Source organism: Drosophila albomicans, chromosome 2R, assembly GCF_009650485.2.
Source record: "Drosophila albomicans strain 15112-1751.03 chromosome 2R, ASM965048v2, whole genome shotgun sequence".
NCBI lineage: Eukaryota > Metazoa > Arthropoda > Insecta > Diptera > Drosophilidae > Drosophila > Drosophila albomicans.
In genome coordinates, this window is record NC_047631.2 from 21900738 (window position 1) to 21922651 (window position 21914).

At 41.1% G+C, this 21914-nt stretch overlaps 5 protein-coding genes across 7 annotated transcripts; 3 read left to right on the plus strand and 2 right to left on the minus strand.

The window, feature by feature from the left end:
* Positions 1–1566: 1566 nt before the first annotated feature.
* LOC117576111 (glycine receptor subunit alpha-4) lies at positions 1567–6144 on the minus strand. Of its 2 annotated transcripts, XM_034260669.2 has the most exons (5): positions 5800–6144; positions 3968–4093; positions 3452–3906; positions 2215–2867; positions 1567–2152 (listed from the first exon to the last, which is right to left on the minus strand). In XM_034260669.2, the coding sequence occupies exons 2-5, from the start codon at positions 4036–4038 to the stop codon at positions 1877–1879; spliced, it is 1455 nt and encodes a 484-aa protein (XP_034116560.1). In that variant the 5' UTR covers positions 4039–4093; positions 5800–6144; the 3' UTR covers positions 1567–1876. The 2 variants fall into 2 exon arrangements, with proteins under 2 accessions (XP_034116560.1, XP_051863478.1); XM_052007518.1 differs by lacking the exon at positions 5800–6144 and having other exon boundaries at positions 3968–4720.
* Positions 6145–9813: 3669 nt separating this feature from the next.
* On the plus strand, positions 9814–13818 carry LOC117573979 (uncharacterized). Of its 2 annotated transcripts, none has more exons than XM_034257526.2 (5): positions 9814–10121; positions 10660–11322; positions 11381–12670; positions 12727–13345; positions 13411–13818. In XM_034257526.2, the coding sequence occupies exons 1-5, from the start codon at positions 9999–10001 to the stop codon at positions 13656–13658; spliced, it is 2943 nt and encodes a 980-aa protein (XP_034113417.1). In that variant the 5' UTR covers positions 9814–9998; the 3' UTR covers positions 13659–13818. The 2 variants fall into 2 exon arrangements, with proteins under 2 accessions (XP_034113417.1, XP_034113416.1); XM_034257525.2 differs by having other exon boundaries at positions 9816–10121; positions 12724–13345; positions 13411–13817.
* Positions 13819–14181: 363 nt separating this feature from the next.
* On the plus strand, positions 14182–15718 carry LOC117573981 (developmentally-regulated GTP-binding protein 2). Its single transcript, XM_034257528.2, has 4 exons — positions 14182–14360; positions 14484–14684; positions 14737–15401; positions 15464–15718. The coding sequence occupies exons 1-4, from the start codon at positions 14297–14299 to the stop codon at positions 15623–15625; spliced, it is 1092 nt and encodes a 363-aa protein (XP_034113419.1). The 5' UTR covers positions 14182–14296; the 3' UTR covers positions 15626–15718.
* Positions 15719–15785: 67 nt separating this feature from the next.
* LOC117573980 (nuclear pore complex protein Nup58) lies at positions 15786–17861 on the minus strand. The gene is made up of 2 exons (XM_034257527.2): positions 16699–17861; positions 15786–16614 (listed from the first exon to the last, which is right to left on the minus strand). Exons 1-2 carry the CDS (start codon positions 17728–17730, stop codon positions 15871–15873), a joined length of 1776 nt encoding a protein of 591 aa, XP_034113418.1. The 5' UTR covers positions 17731–17861; the 3' UTR covers positions 15786–15870.
* Positions 17862–18238: 377 nt separating this feature from the next.
* LOC117574258 (uncharacterized) lies at positions 18239–19304 on the plus strand. The gene has a single exon (XM_034257989.2). The coding sequence runs from the start codon at positions 18319–18321 to the stop codon at positions 18802–18804; it is 486 nt and encodes a 161-aa protein (XP_034113880.1). The 5' UTR covers positions 18239–18318; the 3' UTR covers positions 18805–19304.
* Positions 19305–21914: the final 2610 nt, after the last annotated feature.

Here is a 21914-nt window from a genome sequence, read left to right on the forward strand (position 1 = left end):
ACACAACAACCAAGCGAAGAGACTTACCGGGTCTTTACTTTCTTCAACAGTTGCGCTTTTTTTCGTCTTAATGGATCGCTTCGACAAGCATGCTGAGCTTTAAATGTTCAAGTTCTGTAATTAACCGAAATTGTTTTCAGCTAATGTTACCATTTTCATTTAATTTTATCTTTATGGCCGCTAGTTGTTTGTAAGATTACTGTTACAATTACTGCCTTAAACAATTCTTTATGTTTACAATGTAGTAAGCTATTTCCTACTTCTAATGAATACTAATATGTATATCTATTAATACATACATTGCTTTTTCTACACTTTTCTGCGCACCTTCGAGACAAACCTTATTGAACCCGTATGTAAATGTACGTCAACCACACCCACATAACATATTAGCGCACTCTAACCCAACGCTCAGGTAATCCCCAGTCAAAATTTGCGCAACCTTCGCTGCTTTATTTGTACACTCGTATGTTGTTGGATTGCAATACACTATCGAGCAGCAGTCAATGCTGTGTTTTTTGTGGATGATTCATGCACTTGACGTGGTTTCCCCACAACACACTTTTTGGCCTACTTAAAATGCAAAACTGATTATTAACACAATGTTTTTGAAGAAAACAAAACAAAGGTCTCAACACTAAAGTCATTATCGATAATGGTTCAATAGAGTTTCGACTGAAGATGTGGAAATACCGACTATAATATTTAAAGTTTTCTGCAGAAATCCTTGAGGCGGTTTTTGGCTAAAAGACATTAAAATGAAGCCACTTCAGATATTATCAATTACTTCTATATCCGAAATCTAGATCATGTCAAACAAAAGACTGAAGACACAAACTGAAAGCTTGATGCTTTAATTCACCTTTCTTTTTCAGCGCCAAACTATGGACCATTGAATAAATCTATATCATCTGTGGATTGGATGGACCATTTGCGGGCTCCTTTGGGGGATCTTGTGTTTGGCGTCACTAACGACCGTGAAAAGCAAAAGTGTGGAGCGTGTGACCAACATAATTAATTGGGTATTCATGCGAACCTGGCCCAAGTTGTTTGACAACTGCAAAACTTAGAAATCTTTGTTGCCTCTTTTACATTTTTTTTAGCTGTCTTTTGCCCACCATTGTTTACCTACTGTTGACACCTTTAAAAGGAAAAGCAACAACAGCCATAAAAACCATAATAATAACATGTAACACAAAAATTTGCTAGTCAAATGTGAAGAAAAGTGTGCAGACAACATATGTATGCATATGGCTTTGCCTAATGGCTGAGCTGAGAAAATAATGCTGAATAACTTTATGCATAAATAAATGTACTACAATATTGTCTGTGTTTTATGAAAAGTGCGCAGCAATATAAAAATTGGATCATTGTTTTGTGCATTCGCTGAATTGGGCGCCTTTGGCAAGCTTTACGCACTGCGCAAGCGCTTTAAGCACTAAAGCTTTTACTAAGGTTCATGCTTAACCTGAAAACCAGAAGCAGTGCTTCTCAAACTGTAAGAGTAAGTATAGGTTGTTTTTTGTATTATTTTACTTTATTTACAATTAAAAGCATTTTAAGACATTAAATTAGCATTTAGAATTAAACTACAGCTACAACGCCATTGAAATTTTAACATTAAGCATTTAGGAATTGAATTCATATACTCGCATTTAAATGATTCATTCATTCGTAAGAGATATACATATTATATATATAAGTTTTCTTTGAGTTGTGATTTCAGTTTAAAATTCATCGTCTTAAGAGTAAATATGCATGTTTATATAGATGTCTACATATATTGCGAACAATTAACAGTTAATAAAGTTGTACGACTTGGAGATGGAAAGACTCATATTTACACGAGAGCCAGCCACAGACTGACACATGTATCTTACAGATACTCGTAGAACACAATCCAATAGATGCAATTGAGACTGGCAAAGAGTGCGGGAAAGAGCACACGCGATGAACGATCGATGTAAATGGCACGCTTTAAACGCTCCTGAGCGGGCGTTAGCTTTGGCTTTGGCATCTCAGGTTCCGGTGCAGGCGGGGGCGGCGGTGGTGCAATGGTCGGGGTCAAGATGATGCGCGACTCCTGACGCGGTATCCAGGGACCATCGGCATCCAGCGGCGGACGCACAACCCTTCTTGTAGTAGTCACAATCTAAACGGAAATGTTAATATTAAAAACATATTTTAAATTCACATTTTTATACTCTTACGCACTCGCTTATTTTTGGTCATCTCGTCGAAGATCTTTTCGATTTTCTCCATCTTCTCCTCGGGCAACGGCAACATCGTGGGCTGCTTATTGTTTGCCGCATTGCTGCCACCCGGTGGCTGTGTGGATCCGGCTTCTGCCTCCTTCTTGCCCGCCTCCCCGGCCACTGGCTTGGGCGGATACGCAATGGGCTTGGGTATCGGTGTATCACTTAGCACAATGTTGATTAGGCAATACTCCATCAGGGCCATGAACACAAACACCGTGCAGACAGACATGAAGGCATCCACGGCCTTTAAATAGGAGACGGGCGGCAACGAAGATTGCGACTTCGCATGTTGCGTCGAAAGAGTTAGCAGCGAAGTCACGCCCAGTGTGACTCGAGCAGGCGCCGCCTCCGGCTTGATCCAGAAGGACACCCAGGACATGATCACAATCATGCAGGTCGGAATGTAGGTGTTGAATACATAATAAACCAGGCGACGTTTCAGCGTGAAGACCACCTCAAGGCAGGTGAAATTGCCCGTGGAATAGACCTGTGTGCAGTCCGCTGTCTCGTTGCGTATTAGCGCCACTTGGGGCAGCTCAATGTTCTCGTCGACCACCAGAGGCGTGGTGGGATCCCATTGAAAGATCAAATCATCTGTGGTGTGAGACACTGAGAGAGGAGTAAAGATTGTGGCTTATTTAATTTTATTAAATTAATTTAGACATAGATATTAATTTAGACATAGATACTACTACTAATTAATTATAGACATAGATACTAAAAGAGTAATACATGTTAAGAAATTCCTATAATTATTTTTAAATAATAGTAAAAGTTTCATATTTGTTCTATACATTTAGGTAAGTGTTCCTTAAAATGTAAAGCCATAAATTTTTAATTAAATCTTTCAGAAAATTTTTGAATTGTTTAAATATTAAAAAAAAATACATATATTGTTTTGAAACTTTTTGCAGATTGTTCATACAATTTTATAAATGTAATTTCGAATCAATTCACAATTAATTTGAAGTTCTTTTTATCCAACATGAATGTTTTTCCTTTTTTTAATTTTCAATCTCTATTTTCAAAGTATAAGTATTTTCTCATCAACATTTTTCATCTTCTGCATATAAAATTTAAAATGATAACGTACAAAGATACAAATTAAATGTAAGCACTATTTTTACGTTCCATGTGTGATTAAATTTTTCATTAAAATTAAGTTTTTCATTAAATTCTTGTATAAAACTTACAGCTCTCCATTTGCAGCTTGCACTCCTGCGTATCATGTGGATAGATGGCAAAGTTCATGATGCAGGATAACTTGAGAGTCAACTTCACCATATAGAGTATGGTTTTGTCCTTATAAAGCCACATATAATGATTGGGTATGGTCATCGTTTGGAATGTCACCGACTTGGCATTCTTGAAGAAGGAATCGGGTCGCCACATGTTCTTCAGCCAGTCAACTTCCAGCAGGCGATACTCCTGAGTCATGTTCTCGGGCAGACGAAGACGATGATCCTTCCAGGTTTGGGCAAAGAACACATCGGCCACATAGGTCATCGAGTTCTCATCGATGGAGTCCAAACCCATCACGGTCACATGGAAGTAGACAATTGTGGGTTGTCCCTCCTTTTTGGGTGGTCGCATTTTATCATAACGCTTAATATCCTCGGGCAGAATATCGGTGATGGCCAGACTTTGTCTGTTATTTGAAACGGATTAATCCGTTGAACGAATGTTCGATGGAAGAGAAGTATACTTACTGAAATTCCCCCTTGGCATAATGTTTCAGGCAAATGCAGCAGATGACGAGCAGGATTATTTGTGCGACCATGGCTGTGACTTGAAGTATTCTTCTCTCTTTCTTTGCTCTCTCTGCTCAGGTTAGTCTGCAGGTGACAAAGGACATATGTGAGTGGATATGAGTGCGGTGATTTTTTGGCCGTGACATGACCTTGTTGACGGGATCAAAGCAAAACTCTCGAACGGTGTCACTGGCATTGACAATGTGTGCATCGAGAGCTTTGATATCGAGAGAAGACGAAAATAGCAACAATTATGTCGCTTAACGATGTAAATAAAATGTGAAACAAAGGACAATGACGGGGACAGTTAGCCACACTTCCTGCACAATAGCCTCGCCATTGCAATGGCAACCCTGGCACAACCCTAGTACCTAGTACCTAGTCCTCTCCTCTCTCTCTTTCTTTCTCTATTGCACTCTCTTCACAATTCTGTCTACACGTGGAGGCCACAATACCGACTTAATTCACAATTAAAGCCACTCGAAGAGGGCAGTAGATGAGAGGCGTGGGGGAGACGTTGTTGGGGTGCACCGCAGCTTTAAGTGGCCCATGCGCCTTTTATGCGATGCCTTCGATGCCGCTGCTCCTGAGATGGCAATGCCACACAAAATGTGGCCCATTGAGCGCGACACGGCTAGATTGAAGGCGCAGCTATGCAACGGCCGCATTAGACAAGGACAATACACACATGCTGCACGATATACGAGTGTGGCACATAGTAAGGTACTCATCCAATAGACGTCATTGCCTGCTGTGACTGCAATTTATTCCTTAGTCAAATTTAGGCCAAGTTATACGCATGCATTAATTATTTAATTATTCATTAAATTTGCATTATGTTGGTCGTTAAACAGCGATCAAGTCGATAGCGTTGCTCGACAAGCAGATATTCTGCTATGAGAACCAAATGCAGATCTTCATATTTGATAGTTTCTAGACAGCAATACAAAGTAGCACTCCTTTTATAATATACAGATATTAAAAAGGAGGACCGTATAAAATAAGAAATACTTCTACTGCAATCGGGTCTTATCTGGGGTTTTATTTTTTACCTCTATAGTATATTTCGAATGTATAACTTCATTGACATATCAATAATGCCTTCAGATTACTTTTTTAATTTATTCACTATATTATTTGGTTTTTTTTTAAGATGAATGCCGCAATATATACCTCTTATTTAAAATGGGTTGCGGGTATCTCACAGTCGAGTACACTCAAATGTAGCTTTCTTACTTAATTTATTTCATAGACTAACAAATCTTCAACTCCTAGTAAATTTAATATAGAAAATTCTTGTGAATATAAAATGTATTCAATTATTTAAAGCTGCTTTGGTTATTTTCGTAGTTTGTTTTTTTTTAGATTGCTTTGGTAAAATTTGTTTAAATTTGAAACCATATTTTATATTTCCATTATATATGACTTTTATTTCTTTTTTTTTTACGCGAGGTAGTTAGGTACTTTTAATTATGTTTTATTATGCGTAGAATGCTATAATATTTATAATTACATAATATGTCAGAAATTTAACCAAATTTAAGTATTAGCCGATTTAATTTTGTGTCTTGAAATTTCTTTGATATTTTGTAGAGCGATAAGTACGTTTGTACCTAAAAAGTTAAAAAAAAAAATCAAAAACTTTAAAACGAAAATATGGAAACGATGTGAATACTTTAAAATTCTTCACTTTAAAGAAATATAGGAAGTGACATAATAAAAATATGTTGTGGCTAGTAGAAAAAGTTGGCTCAGTTCTAAAAATATAAGTTTCAAAATATGGTACATACTGAAAAGTTTGAGTCCTTTAAAAATTGAGTTTCACTTTGGATTTCTGAGATTAAACAATTCTGGCACAATTAAAAATTTGCTGTAGATTTCACGGATTATCAAATCTTAGCAACGATTATATAACATCATCTAAACACTGCCAGGAGCAACATTTTGCGTCTGATTTCAATTCTTTAAAACATTTCGGGTTGATTATTTTTGATATTTTTGAAATGTTTTTTATTGCACAATAAAATATATTTTAGTAATATTAATTATTTAGTTGACTTGATTATTTTGGTAACACTTAGTATATAGTGAGTTAATTATGGTTGTGATTTATGGCCGATCTGAACGTCTTTGCCGTTCGAGGCGTCGCTGACAACTGACGGTTACAACGAAAGGAATTTGAATTTAAAACGTTGCCAGGCAAGGCGAAACGATGGCGAAATTCACCAACGAAAGGCGCAGAATGCTGGCTGGATACAAGATGCAGTGACAGCACTCATAGAATGTGTCTCGATGTCCCTGTGTGTGTGTGACTGTGTGTTAGTGTGTGTGTGTGTGTGCTATTGAGACATTGTGGTTGAGTTGCTGAAAACCTTTGCACACTATATAAAAGTGAAAGGCCTTAGAACATCTAGGGGGAAAACTAAGAAAAAGTCTTTAATACAGTCAGCTGGGAAGACTATGTGAATGCGTGTGTATGAGTGTACACACACACACACACTCACATATACAGCATACTATATATAGTGTATAGTCTCTGTCTGTTTGTTCTTGGCATAGTCACTTAACATAATTTCGTCGAGTACTTTGGCATTGCCTTTCTACATAATCTGCTCGGGCTCTGTCGTCATCGTCGTCATCTTCTTCGTCATTGTAATTGCAATTCGTATTGTAATAATGAGCTGGGGTTCTCTCGTCTCCTCTCCCCTCGATCCCTACTTTTAGCCAGATTTCAGCAGTGCCGCATTCGCTTATTGATTCGCTGAAGTGTAACGAACGAATTTCTAGCGTGAAAAACTGAAAACGTTTCTGTAGTTTTTCCAATCAATTGGCTTGTTTCGAAGCGACGACTAACAAGCTAACAACTTCTGAAGTGCCTCCCAAGGGTCGACTTGCCGCAGCAGCAGCAACAATGCCAACATTTTGCTGCACTTGCATTGCATTGGCCTGGGATAAACGAAAATGCCAAATGGCGACTAATGGCAGTCAATCCTCTGATAATCCAGCGAGGTTGTGAGCAAAACGTGTCGAAAAACATCGAATATGAAGCGATGTAATGAAGAGAGTAAAGCCTTTGGGGATAATATAAAATAGGCATTAAATTATACATAAAAATCATCTAAATAAAAATCTACTAAATGAACATAAGGATATTATACATAAAAATCTTCATTACTAAATGAACATAAGGATATTGTAGTATGTGCATATATTAAGGGTACACTGTACCAAAGCATAAACAATATTAAACAGCAACACTTCGTTACTGTTATGCAAATCAATTAAACAGCATAAACATTCCAACTCAAGAGTGACTCGAAACTCTCTCTCTCTCTCTCTCTCTCTCGCTAATATGCCTTATCGCATATTCTTATAGTATATAACATAAGATATATATATACATATGCAGCCGCTCTACTGCCGGCTTCGCCGCGCTATGCCTTATTATGTACTTAGGGTAAGCTAAGCAAATTATCTAAAGAATAAAGCATTATAAAAACAAATTATCTAAAGAATAAAGCATTATAAATTCTACAAAGTACTCGTGTTAGTGTTCTCAAATATTAAATGGCGATCTCAACTTTTACAATATTGATGGTACGTATTTAAAAATGAGAATAATTAATTAGAATAGGACTAGTAATATCAAAAAGAGTAAAGGAAGTGGAAAAAATGGACGCAAAAATAACGTATACGTATTTTACACAATAAAAATAATTAAGAATTAAGTAAATTCAAAAATTTGAATATCAAGAGAAAATATAAATAGTAATAAGTTAAGTTAATAGTAACAAACAAATAAATGAAAAGTTAATAAAAACAATCTGAGGAAATACGAAATACGCATAACAAACACATATAGAATTAGCCCTTAGTAGGAAGAATAATTAATAATAAAAGTAACGCAAATTGAATATACAATAATACAATCTTCAAAAATATCATATCCATCATATAAAATTCGTAAACATTATTCTTTTTCATGACCAACAACCACTCACTATATAGTATACATAAAATCTTTTCGCTCTTTATGGAATGCATCTAATTGAGTTACCAAAAACACGCCAATTCAAGCGGAACACAGTTCCTTAGTGAAGCTATAATTAAAACGCGTTGCGCCTTGTCGCCACCTGGTTGGAGGACAAGGCAATCTGCAACCTTGAAGCAGCTGAGCTGTATATATTAAATGTTGTCTGTACACTGACTGTACACACACCACACACGAGAGTATTGTATATTCGATTCCTCATCCTTCGGTGATGATGCTGAGAATGCGGCCTTTTGGGCACGCCCACAAGCACAAGCTACAAGCACTCAACGCCTTTGCCGCAACACTTCAGCAACACATCCTTTGGCCTTCCGTTGCCGCAACAGCAGCAGCAACCACAACAACAACAACAACAACAGCAACGAGTAGAAGAACTCGTCATCAGCATCGTTATTAAATTATCTCTGATGCGATAATAACACACTTAAGTAAGTTGCCGTAGATTCTCGCCCCATCCTTCCTTCCCTCCGCCCCTTAGCAGTTGGTCTGCTATAAAAAGCCGCTGATTTTTCTATAGTTTATTCGAATGCAGTCGAGCTTGGCGCTGCTTTTGGACCTGACCTAAGTACTTGGTGGGGCTGTGAGAGTCTCGTAGTGCACACGCTTTTCAATCTCCCCCCTTTATCCAGTGCCACCCTCTGCCTCGGCCTAAGTGGTGCTCTCAAGTTTCTGCTGATGGCAGCAAGGCGGCAACGAGGAGCGAAAAACGTGGGCATTGCAAACGAAACGTAAAGGTTTGCCACGCTTTTAACTTGAATAGTTGTAATTTTGTAATAATTGTTATTGTTGTTGTTGTTGTACAGAACTTTTTCACAAGCATTACGTCATTGAAATTTCGCAAAAATAAATTCTGAATTCACATTTAAAATATGATGCCTTTGTGTGACGTCAAGGAAAGATCTATAAAAACAAGTGAAGGTCGCGTTAAGATAATTTAAGCACTTCTAAGAATGCTGCACGGTAATATTAATGCTATATTTATAGAGCAGCCAATCTGAGCATATCTAGAGCTTCATGCGTGCGACAAACATAATCTATTCAAAAATTAATAAGCGCGCCACACAAAACACAAAAGTCATGTGGAAACATGCGTTGTCAAGCAGCAGCAGAAGCAAAAACAAAACTGTGACCCACATAAACATATTGCGGAAGTGTGTTGAATGGAAAGTTGCAAGGCATTGAAGAAAGCAACAAGAAGCAACAGTCAACCCCTAAGCGGAGAAACTCCACTCCAGACATCGAGACTCGCTCGGTTCATTCATGAAAAGCGCCAACTGAGGCCATTGAACTGCCGTTCGAAATGGTTAATAAGGAAGTTTATGCGCTGCGGGATTCGTTCCACACCACATTAGGAACTTGGGCGAATTGCCAGTGGGTTGTACATTTGGGGTAGGGATGCCGGTGGCCAAGGCAAGCAACAGTTGCCACACCGAGAGAGAGAGTAAGAGAGAGAGAGAGCGCTCAGGTGGAGACGATTGCTGCGTCATTGTCGCCATTGTTGATAAACAAACCTGTAGCCACCAGTTCGGCCCCCTCCGAAAATGAAAAAAAAAAAAACAGAAAAAACACGTGTGCGGTTCATTCTGATATAAACTTTGGGTGGTTGTCGGCAACAAGGGGGTGTCTCCAGCAGGGTGCTGAGGGGGTGAATCGCAAGCGGACAACTGCGCAGACTCGTTGCCATCGGGCCAGCTGAGCACTGGCAGCATCGTGACGTCGTTATTGATTTTTACACAGTCAGGAGACGCGCATCGTTGAACTGCATTTCGTGCTGCAAAACACACACACAACATCCCAAAGCAGACGCAAAGAAAATGCATTAAACCAAAAAATTGTTGTGTTTGCATTAAAAATTACAATTAATAACGCACATTATAGGCGGCGCTTGGCATAAAGGCAGAGGCGCCGGGCGCCGAGAATTTGGACGCGTGGCCCAAGATGATCAAACTGCGACCATATGTGCCATCCAAGCGCATCGCCATACGGGACTCTTCGATTGATGAGGACATAAGCGATGATGTCGACGATGAGGTGTTCATTAAGGACGCCCGATCCGCCAAAGTGAGTCACAATTTAATGCATATTCAATATTATGTTCGTGGGAATTCAATATTCCCTTTTTTATAACTGAGAGAAAATATGCTGCATTAATTAAGGGAGTTGTTAAAAGTTTTCTTTAATTTAAAATCGATGCCGCATACGAATTCCACTCTTTGCAAATAAATCAATTTAATGTCGTTATATTCATTCATTTACATTAATTGTACATTCATTGCAATTTGTTCTTTATGAATTGCAATCGAAATTTGAAAACTTAAACTAATTATTATTTCACTCAAAATTGCCTTTGATAGTGTTAATTATATTTGTTTTACACATTTTTGAAACTTGCCTTTTATATTATAGTTTGGTCAATTTTCTATGTGTTTTATTGCTTCCCATTTTGACAATTTTGAAATTACTTTGTTATTCATCAAAAATATTTGTCAATTCTCTTGATTTATTGAATTGCAATTTGATTAGTGCAAACAATAAGAGTTATTGCTTTTTGAGCCCCAGTTGAACTTTCTCTAACTCGATGTATTGCTTGCAATTACAGCGCAGCGAGGAGCAGGGTCTGAAGCGTCCCTTGATGGCGCCACGTCGCAAGCACAGCTCCGGTTCGGGCAGCAGCTCCACGCCCATTATGAAACAGCACAAACGGCGTCGCTGCTGCAGATGCTGGGAGTCCTTTTGCTACGTGCTTGCTGCATTGACTGTGCTCTGTGCGCTGCTCAGCTTGGCGGCCTTGATGTTGACGCTGTTCCCATCTCCCATACAGAATATACATCATTGGTGGAATCGTGGCGAACAGTTGGGCGCATTGGCCACCGCTCAGATCAGTTATGGCAGCTCTATGGGCAGTGAATTTGTGCCCTGTACGCAGATTCGGGTGCAGAAACTTTGGACACGCAGTATGCCCAGAATGAACAGCGAGAGTCCGTTGAGAGCGGCTGATTTGAATGGCGATGGCATCAAGGATGTCATCTTTGGCTATGGCGTCGATGATAACATACACTACGAGGGCATTCCATTGCCGCGTTGCAAGTCCGCGCAACAGGGCGACGATGTGCCCTGCGAGGGTGGCGTTGTGGCGCTCAATGGTCGTGATGGCAGCATTCTGTGGCAATCATGGAGCGTGGCGAATGTGTTTTCGCTGCACTGCAATGCAGACATTGATCGCGATGGTGGCATGGACTGCTTGGCGGCCGGCAGACTGGGCGTAAGTTAGCGAGAGACTCATCAAAGGACTAAATTTTCATTAACATTTGTATTTGCAGATGATTTATGCCATCAATGGACGCACTGGCCAGGTTATCTGGACTTTCCATGAGCTAGAGGTGGAAACAAATTCACCCATTGTTATGGATCTCTATACGATCAATGTGCTACGCGACTTGGACGGCGATGAGGTGCCCGAGATTATAGCTGCCCATCTGGAGGAGCGTGAAGAATCCAAAGCTGGCCACATTAAGCTCATTTCGGGCAAGACGGGTAAAGTGATTCGCAGTATACCGACGCCACATCGCGAAGAGATGTTTGTGCCCATCCAGCTGCTGACCAAGGGTGATGGTACTGAGCTGCTGCTAATGATTACCGGTGGTCAGAATACCCCTGGCGGCATCTACAGTCTGCGTCTGCTGTCGTTGATGGCGCACACCAGCGAGAAGCACTTTACGCCCTTGCATCAACAGCAGCGTTCGGGTTTGATGGTGCCCGCAGTATTAACAGATATCAATGGAGATGGCGTTACGGATGTGGTTGTGGCTGCCTTCAATAGCAGCGTCTATGCCTACGATGGTCGCAACTACAGCATGATGTGGAACTATACATTCCCAGCGAGCGAATGCGTTAGCGCCATTGTCCCGGGGCATTTCAATCACGACAACGTCACTGATTTCATGGTCAAGTACAACACGGGGCCAGGCTTTCCCGTCTATTACTATTCGCAGACCACCATCCTCGATGGCAACACCGGGCAGCCGCTGCTCAATGCCATGATGACAGATGCAGGCGGTGCTAGCAGTCTGTTGGGTGGCGTCTCCATTTCCCAGAGCTTTGGCGGCGACTTCTTTTTGCACTGGCAGCTGCAGTGTCGCAACAAACCCAATGCACGCGATGCCTACGAGTTTGTGCCCGACAGCGACATCATTTTGCAGGCTCGAGCGGACACCTGTCGCCTGCGTTATAACGAATCCACGGTGCTCAAGCTCTATGCTATTGCCCGGCACATTGAGCCACCGGGTGCTGTGCTATTTAGCACCGATGATTTGGAGGTGCAGCTGAATCGCACACAACGGCCCGCGGCAACGGGTAAACAGTCGCCACTGAAGCATCCCAAGCTGCTTAAGAAACTGCTGGCAAATCGGGAGCAGCTGCTGCGTCAAGTTGTTGGTGCCAATGATGCAGTCGAACAGCAGCAGCAGCAATTGCAACAGCAGCAGCAGTTGCCAGTCAAGCATGTTAAGCATCACAAGCACACATTGCCAGAACTATTGCCGGAAGCGGATGCGGACAATGAGTTGCCTGCTTTTGCAGGTGGCTACATCAAGGAGCCCTACAAGGAATTTGTAAGTTATACTCATGAAATTGTAAAGAATAAGTAATTAAGCTTACATTACAGAAGGACTATGAGCCGCTGCAGCTGCCAGCTGAGAATCCAAATCCCATGCGTTTGCCCGAGGAGTACGAGCTGGTCTATAACGATGAGCTGCCACAGGTCTCTGAGCAAAACGATCGTCCGATTCACTTGCGCAGCAAATATCCCAGTGGCAACAATCGTGATGTGCGTAGCGATACGCTGGACTCGACTACGACCACGAGCAGCACAAGCACCACTAGTCAACCGCTATCGGCTCAATCGCCACTTAGTTTGTGGGATCTGGAGCTAGACAATGAGGCACAAGAGCGTGCTGCAGAAGCAGCTGCCGCGGTCACCAGTTCCAGTCGCCGTCGTCGCAAGCGACAGCGTCGCAATGAACCTGCTACCAGTAGCAGTAGCAGTGCTTCCACTTTAGATAACAATGCTGGAGAGGATGTGACTGTGACGCCAGACGTTCCATCGCCTGCTGATTGGTATTTGGCATCCATTTCATCGACAGGTGTCCTGCTCAAGGCGCTTAGTAATGTCAGCTCTACGCTGGACTTTGTCTTTGTGCTCAACATACGCGAATCTGAGGCGTATCCACCGTTATTCTCCCCGCAGGATCTAAGCTGCGTCGAGGAGAAAATAAGCGCCTACAAAAGTGAGTTATTAATTTCTGTAACTGTATATAAATTTATGACTATATTTACGGTATTTGTGTTACAGGCTATACCGCCGATAATTTGCGTGTGCTGCGCAAGCAATTTCTCAAGCAGTGCCTGAGTGAGCGTCTCGTGGACGCGGATCCCGCGTTGCCAAAATATGAATCCCAATTGATCATCACTAGGATTAGCATAACATGTAGCTGTCGCTCACTGCAGCCGGGCGAGGTGTGTTCGGAGCTGGATCACATTGATGCACAACGTTGGACTGAGTTTATGGGCAACGATGGTATTGGCTTTTATGCCAATTAAACACAAAACAAAACAAAACACTTGAAAACAAAGCAAAAAACGAACTAACTCTATCCTCCTCTCTACTCTATTCACACCTATTGTAATTAATCGATCGTCATTATTGTCTGTGGCTGTTTCGCGTAATTGTAACAGTATTTACATGTGTGTATTTGTGTATATTTTATGAATTTTTAATTACAATTAAATATTAAACTTAACAATGCGTTTCTTGTATTCACTCTTTTTAAATATTTGAATGCAGCATGACCGCAACTGGAAATATACAGCAAATATACAAGCAATCCAATTTCTAGTATTTTTGTTTGTTTTGCGGAAATGCGGTCAGTTTGTTTGTTTTTAATCTTCTAAAAAATATTATTTTATAATTTTATTTTGTGATCAAAAATATTTATAAAACTTACCATATTTTAAAACTTGCAAGTTACTTCACCAAGTGTAACCAGCTTGTATTAATATAGGTTGAGCATATTTCAGTATAATGTGCAACTGAATTACGTATATTTGGCAACGCGGACTGCGGTCACGCTGTTCCATGGCTCGGCACTACTTTAAAACAACAACAAGTGCAAAATAGCTTCCCGAATATTTGTTATTAACTTAATGCTGTTCCATCCACGACACACACAAACAACAGCATGGGCATTCTAGAGAAGATTGCTGAGATCGAGCGTGAAATCGCACGCACGCAAAAGAACAAAGGTAAGCAAATTGGCTGCAACAAAAACCGGCGCAGACAACACGGCGTCACAATTCGCAATGTTGGCATCGGAATTTAGGGTTAGAATTCACTTGACTTGCGTTTTCTATTTGTATTTGCTGCAGCCACTGAATATCATTTGGGTCTGCTGAAGGCTAAATTGGCGAAATATCGCTCGCAGCTGTTGGAACCGTCAAAGAAAGGCGAAAAGGGCGAGGGCTTTGATGTGCTCAAAAGCGGAGATGCGCGAGTCGCGCTCATTGGATTCCCCAGTGTGGGCAAGTCTACAATGTTGTCCACACTAACGAAAACGGAGTCGGAAGCAGGTGAGTTGAGGGCTACACTCTTCAAATACCTCTCTAACCTTGTACTTCTTAGCCAACTACGAGTTCACCACGCTCACCTGCATTCCCGGTGTCATCGAGTATCAAGGAGCCAACATACAGCTGCTCGATTTGCCGGGTATCATTGAAGGTGCCGCCCAGGGCAAGGGTCGTGGTCGTCAGGTTATCGCCGTGGCACGTACTGCGGATTTGGTACTGATGATGTTGGATGCCACGAAGCCGAATGTTCATCGGGAGTTGCTCGAAAGGGAGTTGGAATCTGTGGGCATAAGGCTGAATAAACGGAAACCAAACATTTACTTCAAACAGAAAAAGGGCGGCGGCCTCAGCTTCAATTCGACCTGCGCCTTGACGCGCTGCAGCGAGAAAATGGTGCAAATGATTCTGCATTCATTTAAGATCTTCAATGCTGAGGTTTTGTTCCGTGAGGATTGCACAGAGGATGAGTTCATTGATGTAGTCACGGCCAATCGCGTCTATCTGCCTTGTTTGTATGTGTATAATAAGATTGATCAGATCTCCATAGAGGAGGTGGATCGGCTGGCCAAACAGCCGCACTCCATTGTCGTCAGCTGTAACATGAAGTTGAACTTGGATTACATGCTGGAGGCACTCTGGGAGGCTCTACAACTGATTCGTGTGTACACCAAGAAGCCTGGTGCACCGCCAGACTTTGATGATGGTTTAATCTTGCGGAAGGTAAGTTAAAATAATTAGCTAACTGTTCTATTATTCATCTAATTCATATTTCCTTTCTGCAGGGCGTCAGCGTGGAGCATGTTTGCCATGCCATTCACAGAACTCTGGCTGCGCAATTCAAATACGCTTTGGTCTGGGGCACATCAACGAAATACTCGCCACAGCGTGTGGGTATTGCCCATGTGATGGCCGACGAGGATGTCATCCAAGTGGTCAAGAAATAAGACGGCTGCATTCAAGAGCTGCATTTGTTGTTGGTCAACAGCTTGATATCAATTGGGTTGAAATATATTCTATTCTACATAAATACTTAGAAATGGCGTGCATTTTCTATCAGGATCAAAGATTCCTCTTTCTATCTAATCACAATCACAATTATAAATGTGAGGAATCGCATGAATAATAACTTTATTGGCATTTCCTTTGCATAAAACAACTAAAAACTATCCATGGCAATACATTGTCGAGATTACCATCTATCCATCGATTTGGAGGCGGTTGCATTGGCCGACGTTGCCGCTGAAGCGGATGCATAGCTTTTGTTTAGTGTGCTAATGGCCGAGATGTTGGAGAAGGGCGTCGGACCGCTACTAATGCGCTGTGGTTCGTTCAACGGCTCAGGCGGATTATCGATGCTGGCAAACACATTGGTGGCATCGCGCAGTCGATAGCGTCGCAGATTTAAATAGTGCTCCTTCTGTTCCTCTACGCGCTGATGCAGCTCATGCTGTCGCCCAGCCAGTGAGACAAATGATTCATTGATTTGTCGAAAGCCGCGCTTCAGATCTTCGGGTGAAACACTTTGTGGGTTTGCCAAAGCATGCATGTGACTCTCGGTTAGCGCGATTTGCTGCCGGAATGCTATCAGATCCTCCTCGTACTTGGCCACCAGGCACTGAAAGTACTGGAAGGGTGCGCTGTTCTCAAACTGCAGACCAGCAGGAGTGTCCTGTGTGCGTTGCGCCATCTCCAGTGATTGAATAGCCTTGGCTGTTTCGCTGCGCAGCTGTTTGATCTGTCGATTGTTGGCATCCACCGTATTGGCCACGTTTTGCAGCAGCCAACGCAGATTGGTGATCTCGTGACTCACGTTGCTTAGCTTCGAGGTCGAGGTGCGTCCAATGTCCGAGGAAATGGTTTTCTGCTGCTTGATATGCGCCTTAAGTGCGTCCACTGTCTTGACAATCTCATCGGGTACTTGTGTTTCCTTAATCTGTTGGGGCAATGAGACGATTTTAGTTTGATTCATTGTTAGTTATATGGATTATGTTTTGAAAAACTCAGTTATACAACTTACCTTGATGCCATCCTGCTTGTTGTCGCCCAGCTTCGGCTGCGTTGCACTCACATCAATGCCGCCGAGACCAACAAATGCTGGCGCCGCTGCCGCCGGCTGAGCACCAGTTGTCAGCGGTTTGCCAAAGATCCCGCCGCTAGCGGGAGCTGCTGCTAGCGTGTTGGTGCCACCCAGACGCAGGCTGGCATTAAAAGGCTGCGCTGTTGCTGTCGTTGTGGTTGTATTGAAGTTCAAGCTAGCCGCCGTTGTTGCTTGCGGTTTGTTAAAGGAGAATGCACCGACGCCAGCAGCAGTGCCCAGTGTTGGCATGGCTGTCGCACCAAAGGCGGGCGGTGCTGTAGTTGGTGCACTTGTTGCCGGCGTAGAGAAGCTAAATGAAGGCGCTACGGTGGCGGTTGCGGTGCCAAAAGCGGGAGCCGGCGCTCCAAATGCTGAGCTAGCTGCAGGAGCTCCGAAAGCGGGCGCCGATGTGGTTGCACCGAAAGCAGGTGCCACAGCTGTTGTGCCAAAGGCGGGTGCAGCTGCAGGCGCACCGAAAGCCGTTGATGTGGCCGGTGCACCGAAAGCGGGCGCTGCAGTTGCTGCACCGAAAGCAGGCGCAGCAGTTGCTGCACCAAAAGCAGGCGCTGCAGTTGTTGCACCAAAAGCAGGAGCTGCTGTGGCGCCAAAGGCGGGCGCTGCTGCTCCAAACGCCGGTGCCGCGGCAGGTGCTCCGAAAGCGGGCGCTGCCGCTGCTGTGGTACCGCCAAAGGCAGGCAACGCGAGTCCAGTTGATGCTGGAGCAGCTGCAGTTGCTGCTGGTGAACCAAAGCTGAGCGTGGGCGCTGCACCAACTTGCCCCGCATTGAAACTGAAATTGGGTGCTGCTCCTCCGATGGCAGCGGTAGCTGCTCCGGCTAGACTCGATGTAGCGGTTGCTGCTCCAAAGGCGGGGGGCGGGGCGCTGGTTGCGGGTCGCGCGCCAAAACTAAATCCGCCTGTTGCGGGCGCTGCGGCGGCGTTCGTTGTTGGTGTGCCAAACGAAAAGGACATTGTGATAGTTGATTCACTTGGTTAAGCGCTAATTTTGTATTTGTCACTGCTCGATTTTTAATTAAATAACAAATTCGACAAATAAAACAACTCGCACGATTCACTATATTTCACAACAGAGTGACCGTATATTTTAATGGCAAATATACCGTTGGCTTTTATATATTTTTATTGTATGCCAATGTATACCATTTCCGCAACGAGCGAGTGAAGAGCTGTTGTATCTTCTTAATTTACTGCCACACTGTTTTCTAAATGATTAGAAGAAAGTGCATACATAAAATTATTTAAAATATATTAAATTATGAAAAATTAATTGCATTTGTTATTTCTATTAATAATTATCTTAAATATTTTCAGCATTATAAATATAAAAATATTAAATATTCAGTGGATGCGCAGTTGTAGCGTTGTCAAACACTGCTTTTCAATGAGAGCTGCCAACCGCTTTTTATAATACCAAAAATTGCATATCACTGGCGCCACTAACTTTTACAGTTATTTTCATTTCGTGCGATTGCAAAATTCCTAGTAATTGTATTAACACGCGTTTTTGTCAAACTACACCAAACTACAATAAAATAAAAAATGTTGGCACGTGAGGAGAAATATACGAAATATCTTAATGAACACGGAGTATTGCCGCGGCTATTGGAAATATTGCAGCAACTTGTTGATCTCAAACCGCTGCCCATCGATCCTCAATTGGAAATTTTGCATACCATCGGATGTCCCCTAATTCCGCAGTCCCAAATGAAAGCGCTGGAACGCAAAGTGTCACGTGCTCAAGAAGAACTGCGTTATTTGCGTCGCGTACTCATCGATTTGGGTGGTCAAGAATATCTCTACGACAGCGACAACGATGAAGATGATTACGTGGGACAAGTGGGCGAAATGGGAGCTGCTCCCCTTTACTCCCCAGACCCTACGAACTACGAGGAGAGCATTGCGTCCAACTCTCAGTATACGGTTGAAGCGTCTATTAATCTCAGCGAGGGAACCGTAGCTGAGCAGCAGCAAAGCGATGAGCAGCCGAGCTGCAGTCAGCTGCATCCCAACGCGCAAGAGTTGTAAGCGAATCTTATGTATTCCAATTTTGTTTAGTATAAGATTGCATAGGAGAAAAGCATTACATTTTGCACAATTTGGAGAAAAATCTGCCGGCTAAGAGCATTCTATTTTATATGTAGATTTCAAGAAAAAGTGGCGTATTATGCGGTATTATATTAAGCATTTGTAAAACGAATTTTCATTTTACATTGTGTAAACCAATTTTGAATTTTGTTATCAGCTAAAACATAAAATCAACGCTAGATCGTTGATGGAAATTTAGTATTAAGTTTAATTCGTTATAAAGAATTTGTCAAGCTAAAATTGACAGAAAAATCATGAAATATGTATGTTTTTACAAAAATCATTGTCTGATACTGTAAACGAATTGGGCATTTTGGTATCATAATCATCAACATTGTCTGAAATTTGAAATTTTGATATTATCTAAGAAAAATGATATAGCGTTTGTTTCCGATGTTAATAAGGCATAGTGTATTTAACTGCCCAATGTTCTTCGACTCAAGAAACTATATAAACTTAAATAAAGGACTATTAAAAAAAAATACATGTAATTCTTATAATTCGTAAACTATTCTTATCGCAGTTTAGATAGATAATGTGTGTTGAGATTCTCAAAAGTTTTATTAGAGGAAAGAAATCAATAACCAATACGCAGCTTATGTCAGCAGTTGTCGCTTTAATTGGCCAAACAAAACAAAACGAAACGAAACAAAACAACAATTCAATTAACTCGCAACATGTCATCTGTGTATTTCGACATTCGTCAGATGTGTTTGTCGGGAGGTGGACAAATTACAAAATTTCATTTACCAATCCTTCTGCGCCCCATGTGAAGCAAGCGGGGGCACGTGGGGCGAACCAACGTGAATGAATACTCCGATGTAAATTCATTATTACCAAGCTGTATTATTTAGTACCTTCTAAATTAAGGTAAGTAAAGGTAAAGAACCCCATCAACATTAACAAATGACACTGATTAAGTGTGCTGCACTTTGAACTCGATATACAAATTAAATTCTTCATTTTTTGGTATGGATTGCTTTATTTAATTGACATGTTGATACAACCAAATTGTTTATTTAATTCCATGCTCTTAATATAATATTTATCTATGGCATATTTGATATAGCCATTTAACACCTAGCAACTGAACACTGCTAATGCGGCAACTATGTATTTAAAAAAGAAACAATCATTTTTTATGCAAATATTTTTGGGAGAATTTGAACATTTTTTAGATGCATATTTTGCGCTTGATAATACGGTTTATGCCATAGAATCTGCTCCTATGGGAAAAATGTTGTTGCGCTGAAACTATTTATTTGTCTGTACGCGATAAATCCGTCTAATCCGTGGGGGGGGCGTTTGGGCGTGGCATCCGACAACCAACAGCTGCCTGTCCCTTTGACAAATAAACTGCAGTCAAGTTGACAGACATTGTGCATAAATATTTGCAATAAAAACAAAATTGTTAAATAAACTACCATCGCATACACAAATCGGGCGTGTCAGATGAGCAAAATATTTGTAAAAAATATTTTCGAAAAAAAGGTACATAAACTAGGTAAACATGTTTGACAGTTATTGGATAAACTATATATTACTAAATAACTTAAATATTTCAACTATTCATAGTTATGAAAACTTTTTATAAACATTATTATCTATATGTGCTTTAAAAGTTTATGCATGCATGATTTAATATAAATCGAAATTTTATAGAATGATGTTTAACATCTGACGTAAAGACAATTTGTTAGGTAACATGTTTCACACATATAGGCTAGTCTATTTATTATTCAATGACTTAGATTATTCACTTTTTTGTATTTATTAGAGTTTGTTAGCATGTTTATTTATGCTTGATTTAATATGAATGAAATTTTTATATTAATTACAATTAGTTAGAGTGATGCAAGCTACAATTTATGTTTTTATACCCGCTACCCATAGGGTAGAAGGGTATTATAACTTTGTGCCGACAGGAAATGTATGTAACAGGTAGAAGAAGGCATCTCCGACCCTATAAAGTATATATATTCTTGATCAGCATCAATAGCTGAGACGATCTAGCCATGTTCGTTTGTCCGTATGTCTGTCTGTCCGTATGAATACCTAGATCTCAGAGACTTTAAGATATAGAGCTATAATTTTTTCGACAGCATTTGTTATGTTTGCACGCAGATCAAGTTTATTTCAAATTTTTGCCACGCCGCTTCCGCCCCCGAAAAAAAAATGTAAAACAAGCGTAATTTTAAAACTAGAGCTGCGAATACAATAATAACTATAGTATTTATGAGTCCTGAAAATTTGATTGCGATCAGATAAAAATTCTGGAAGGTATTAAATAAATACTTTTGTATGGGCAAAAACTTAGTTGCTTTGGCCAACAATCTGGTACATTGTGCCGTCTATGGTATATTTTGAATGTGGTACTATATCGATATACCAAATATAGTATTTGGTATATTTTTAGTTGTTGTAGTATTTTCGGTAGCGAGTATCTCACTCGACTGTAGCTTTCTTATTTGCTTTATCTATTCTTGTTATGTTTCGATCTTCAGCCTTGCTCTGAAAAATTCAATCTGAAATTTATGCAAGCATTTTATCCATATTTTTTGTTGACTGCATCAGGATCTAACTCAGTTTCTATATCGCCCCCTAAATTCCAATTGCTATATGGTATTTCCTAATCAAGTTCTGTTGATTGATGCCTGGCGCACTCGTTTTAATTGTTATTGCAAAAAAAATGTACTACCCTTTACATATTTATGTTTTATTTACAGTTTTGCTTTTTTTTTTGTAGCATTGAATAATCGCTGCGGAAATTGCCGTTTATAGGCAAATTGTGGCTTCGAATACAAAAAATAAAAAAAAAAGAGTCAGCGAGATAATTGATTGAAACAAAATGCTGTCGCATTGGTTTCCTAATTTCTCTCTTTTTATGGGCACATTTTATGTGATTTTGTTGTTGTTGTTGCTGTTGTCGTTGTCGTTGTTCCCTTTCTGCTTGCTGCTTCAAACCACGCAAAAGCTGCAGCATTTTGGGCGCTTAATCTGTGCGCGTGCCATGCGTCCGGACGAGGCTTGATAGGGACGACCAAGGGGGC

What these genes read in the sequence shown, in the direction of transcription:
- LOC117576111 (XM_034260669.2), bottom strand. Translation starts at nt 4,038, where the DNA reads ATGGTCGCACAAATAATCCTGCTCGTCATCTGCTGCATTTGCCTGAAA. An exon ending in TATGCCAAGGGGGAATTTCA is followed by an intron (nt 3,907 to 3,967) that starts GTAAGTATACTT and finishes TTCAAATAACAG; the next exon opens with ACAAAGTCTGGCCATCACCG. An exon ending in CAAGCTGCAAATGGAGAGCT is followed by an intron (nt 2,868 to 3,451) that starts GTAAGTTTTATA and finishes CTCCTCTCTCAG; the next exon opens with TGTCTCACACCACAGATGAT.
- LOC117573979 (XM_034257525.2), top strand. Translation starts at nt 9,999, where the DNA reads ATGATCAAACTGCGACCATATGTGCCATCCAAGCGCATCGCCATACGG. An exon ending in TGGCGGCCGGCAGACTGGGC is followed by an intron (nt 11,323 to 11,380) that starts GTAAGTTAGCGA and finishes TTGTATTTGCAG; the next exon opens with ATGATTTATGCCATCAATGG. An exon ending in GAAAATAAGCGCCTACAAAA is followed by an intron (nt 13,346 to 13,410) that starts GTGAGTTATTAA and finishes TTTGTGTTACAG; the next exon opens with GCTATACCGCCGATAATTTG.
- LOC117573981 (XM_034257528.2), top strand. Translation starts at nt 14,297, where the DNA reads ATGGGCATTCTAGAGAAGATTGCTGAGATCGAGCGTGAAATCGCACGC. An exon ending in ACGCACGCAAAAGAACAAAG is followed by an intron (nt 14,361 to 14,483) that starts GTAAGCAAATTG and finishes TATTTGCTGCAG; the next exon opens with CCACTGAATATCATTTGGGT. An exon ending in ATGGTTTAATCTTGCGGAAG is followed by an intron (nt 15,402 to 15,463) that starts GTAAGTTAAAAT and finishes TCCTTTCTGCAG; the next exon opens with GGCGTCAGCGTGGAGCATGT.
- LOC117573980 (XM_034257527.2), bottom strand. Translation starts at nt 17,730, where the DNA reads ATGTCCTTTTCGTTTGGCACACCAACAACGAACGCCGCCGCAGCGCCC. An exon ending in ACAAGCAGGATGGCATCAAG is followed by an intron (nt 16,615 to 16,698) that starts GTAAGTTGTATA and finishes TTGCCCCAACAG; the next exon opens with ATTAAGGAAACACAAGTACC.
- LOC117574258 (XM_034257989.2), top strand. Translation starts at nt 18,319, where the DNA reads ATGTTGGCACGTGAGGAGAAATATACGAAATATCTTAATGAACACGGA.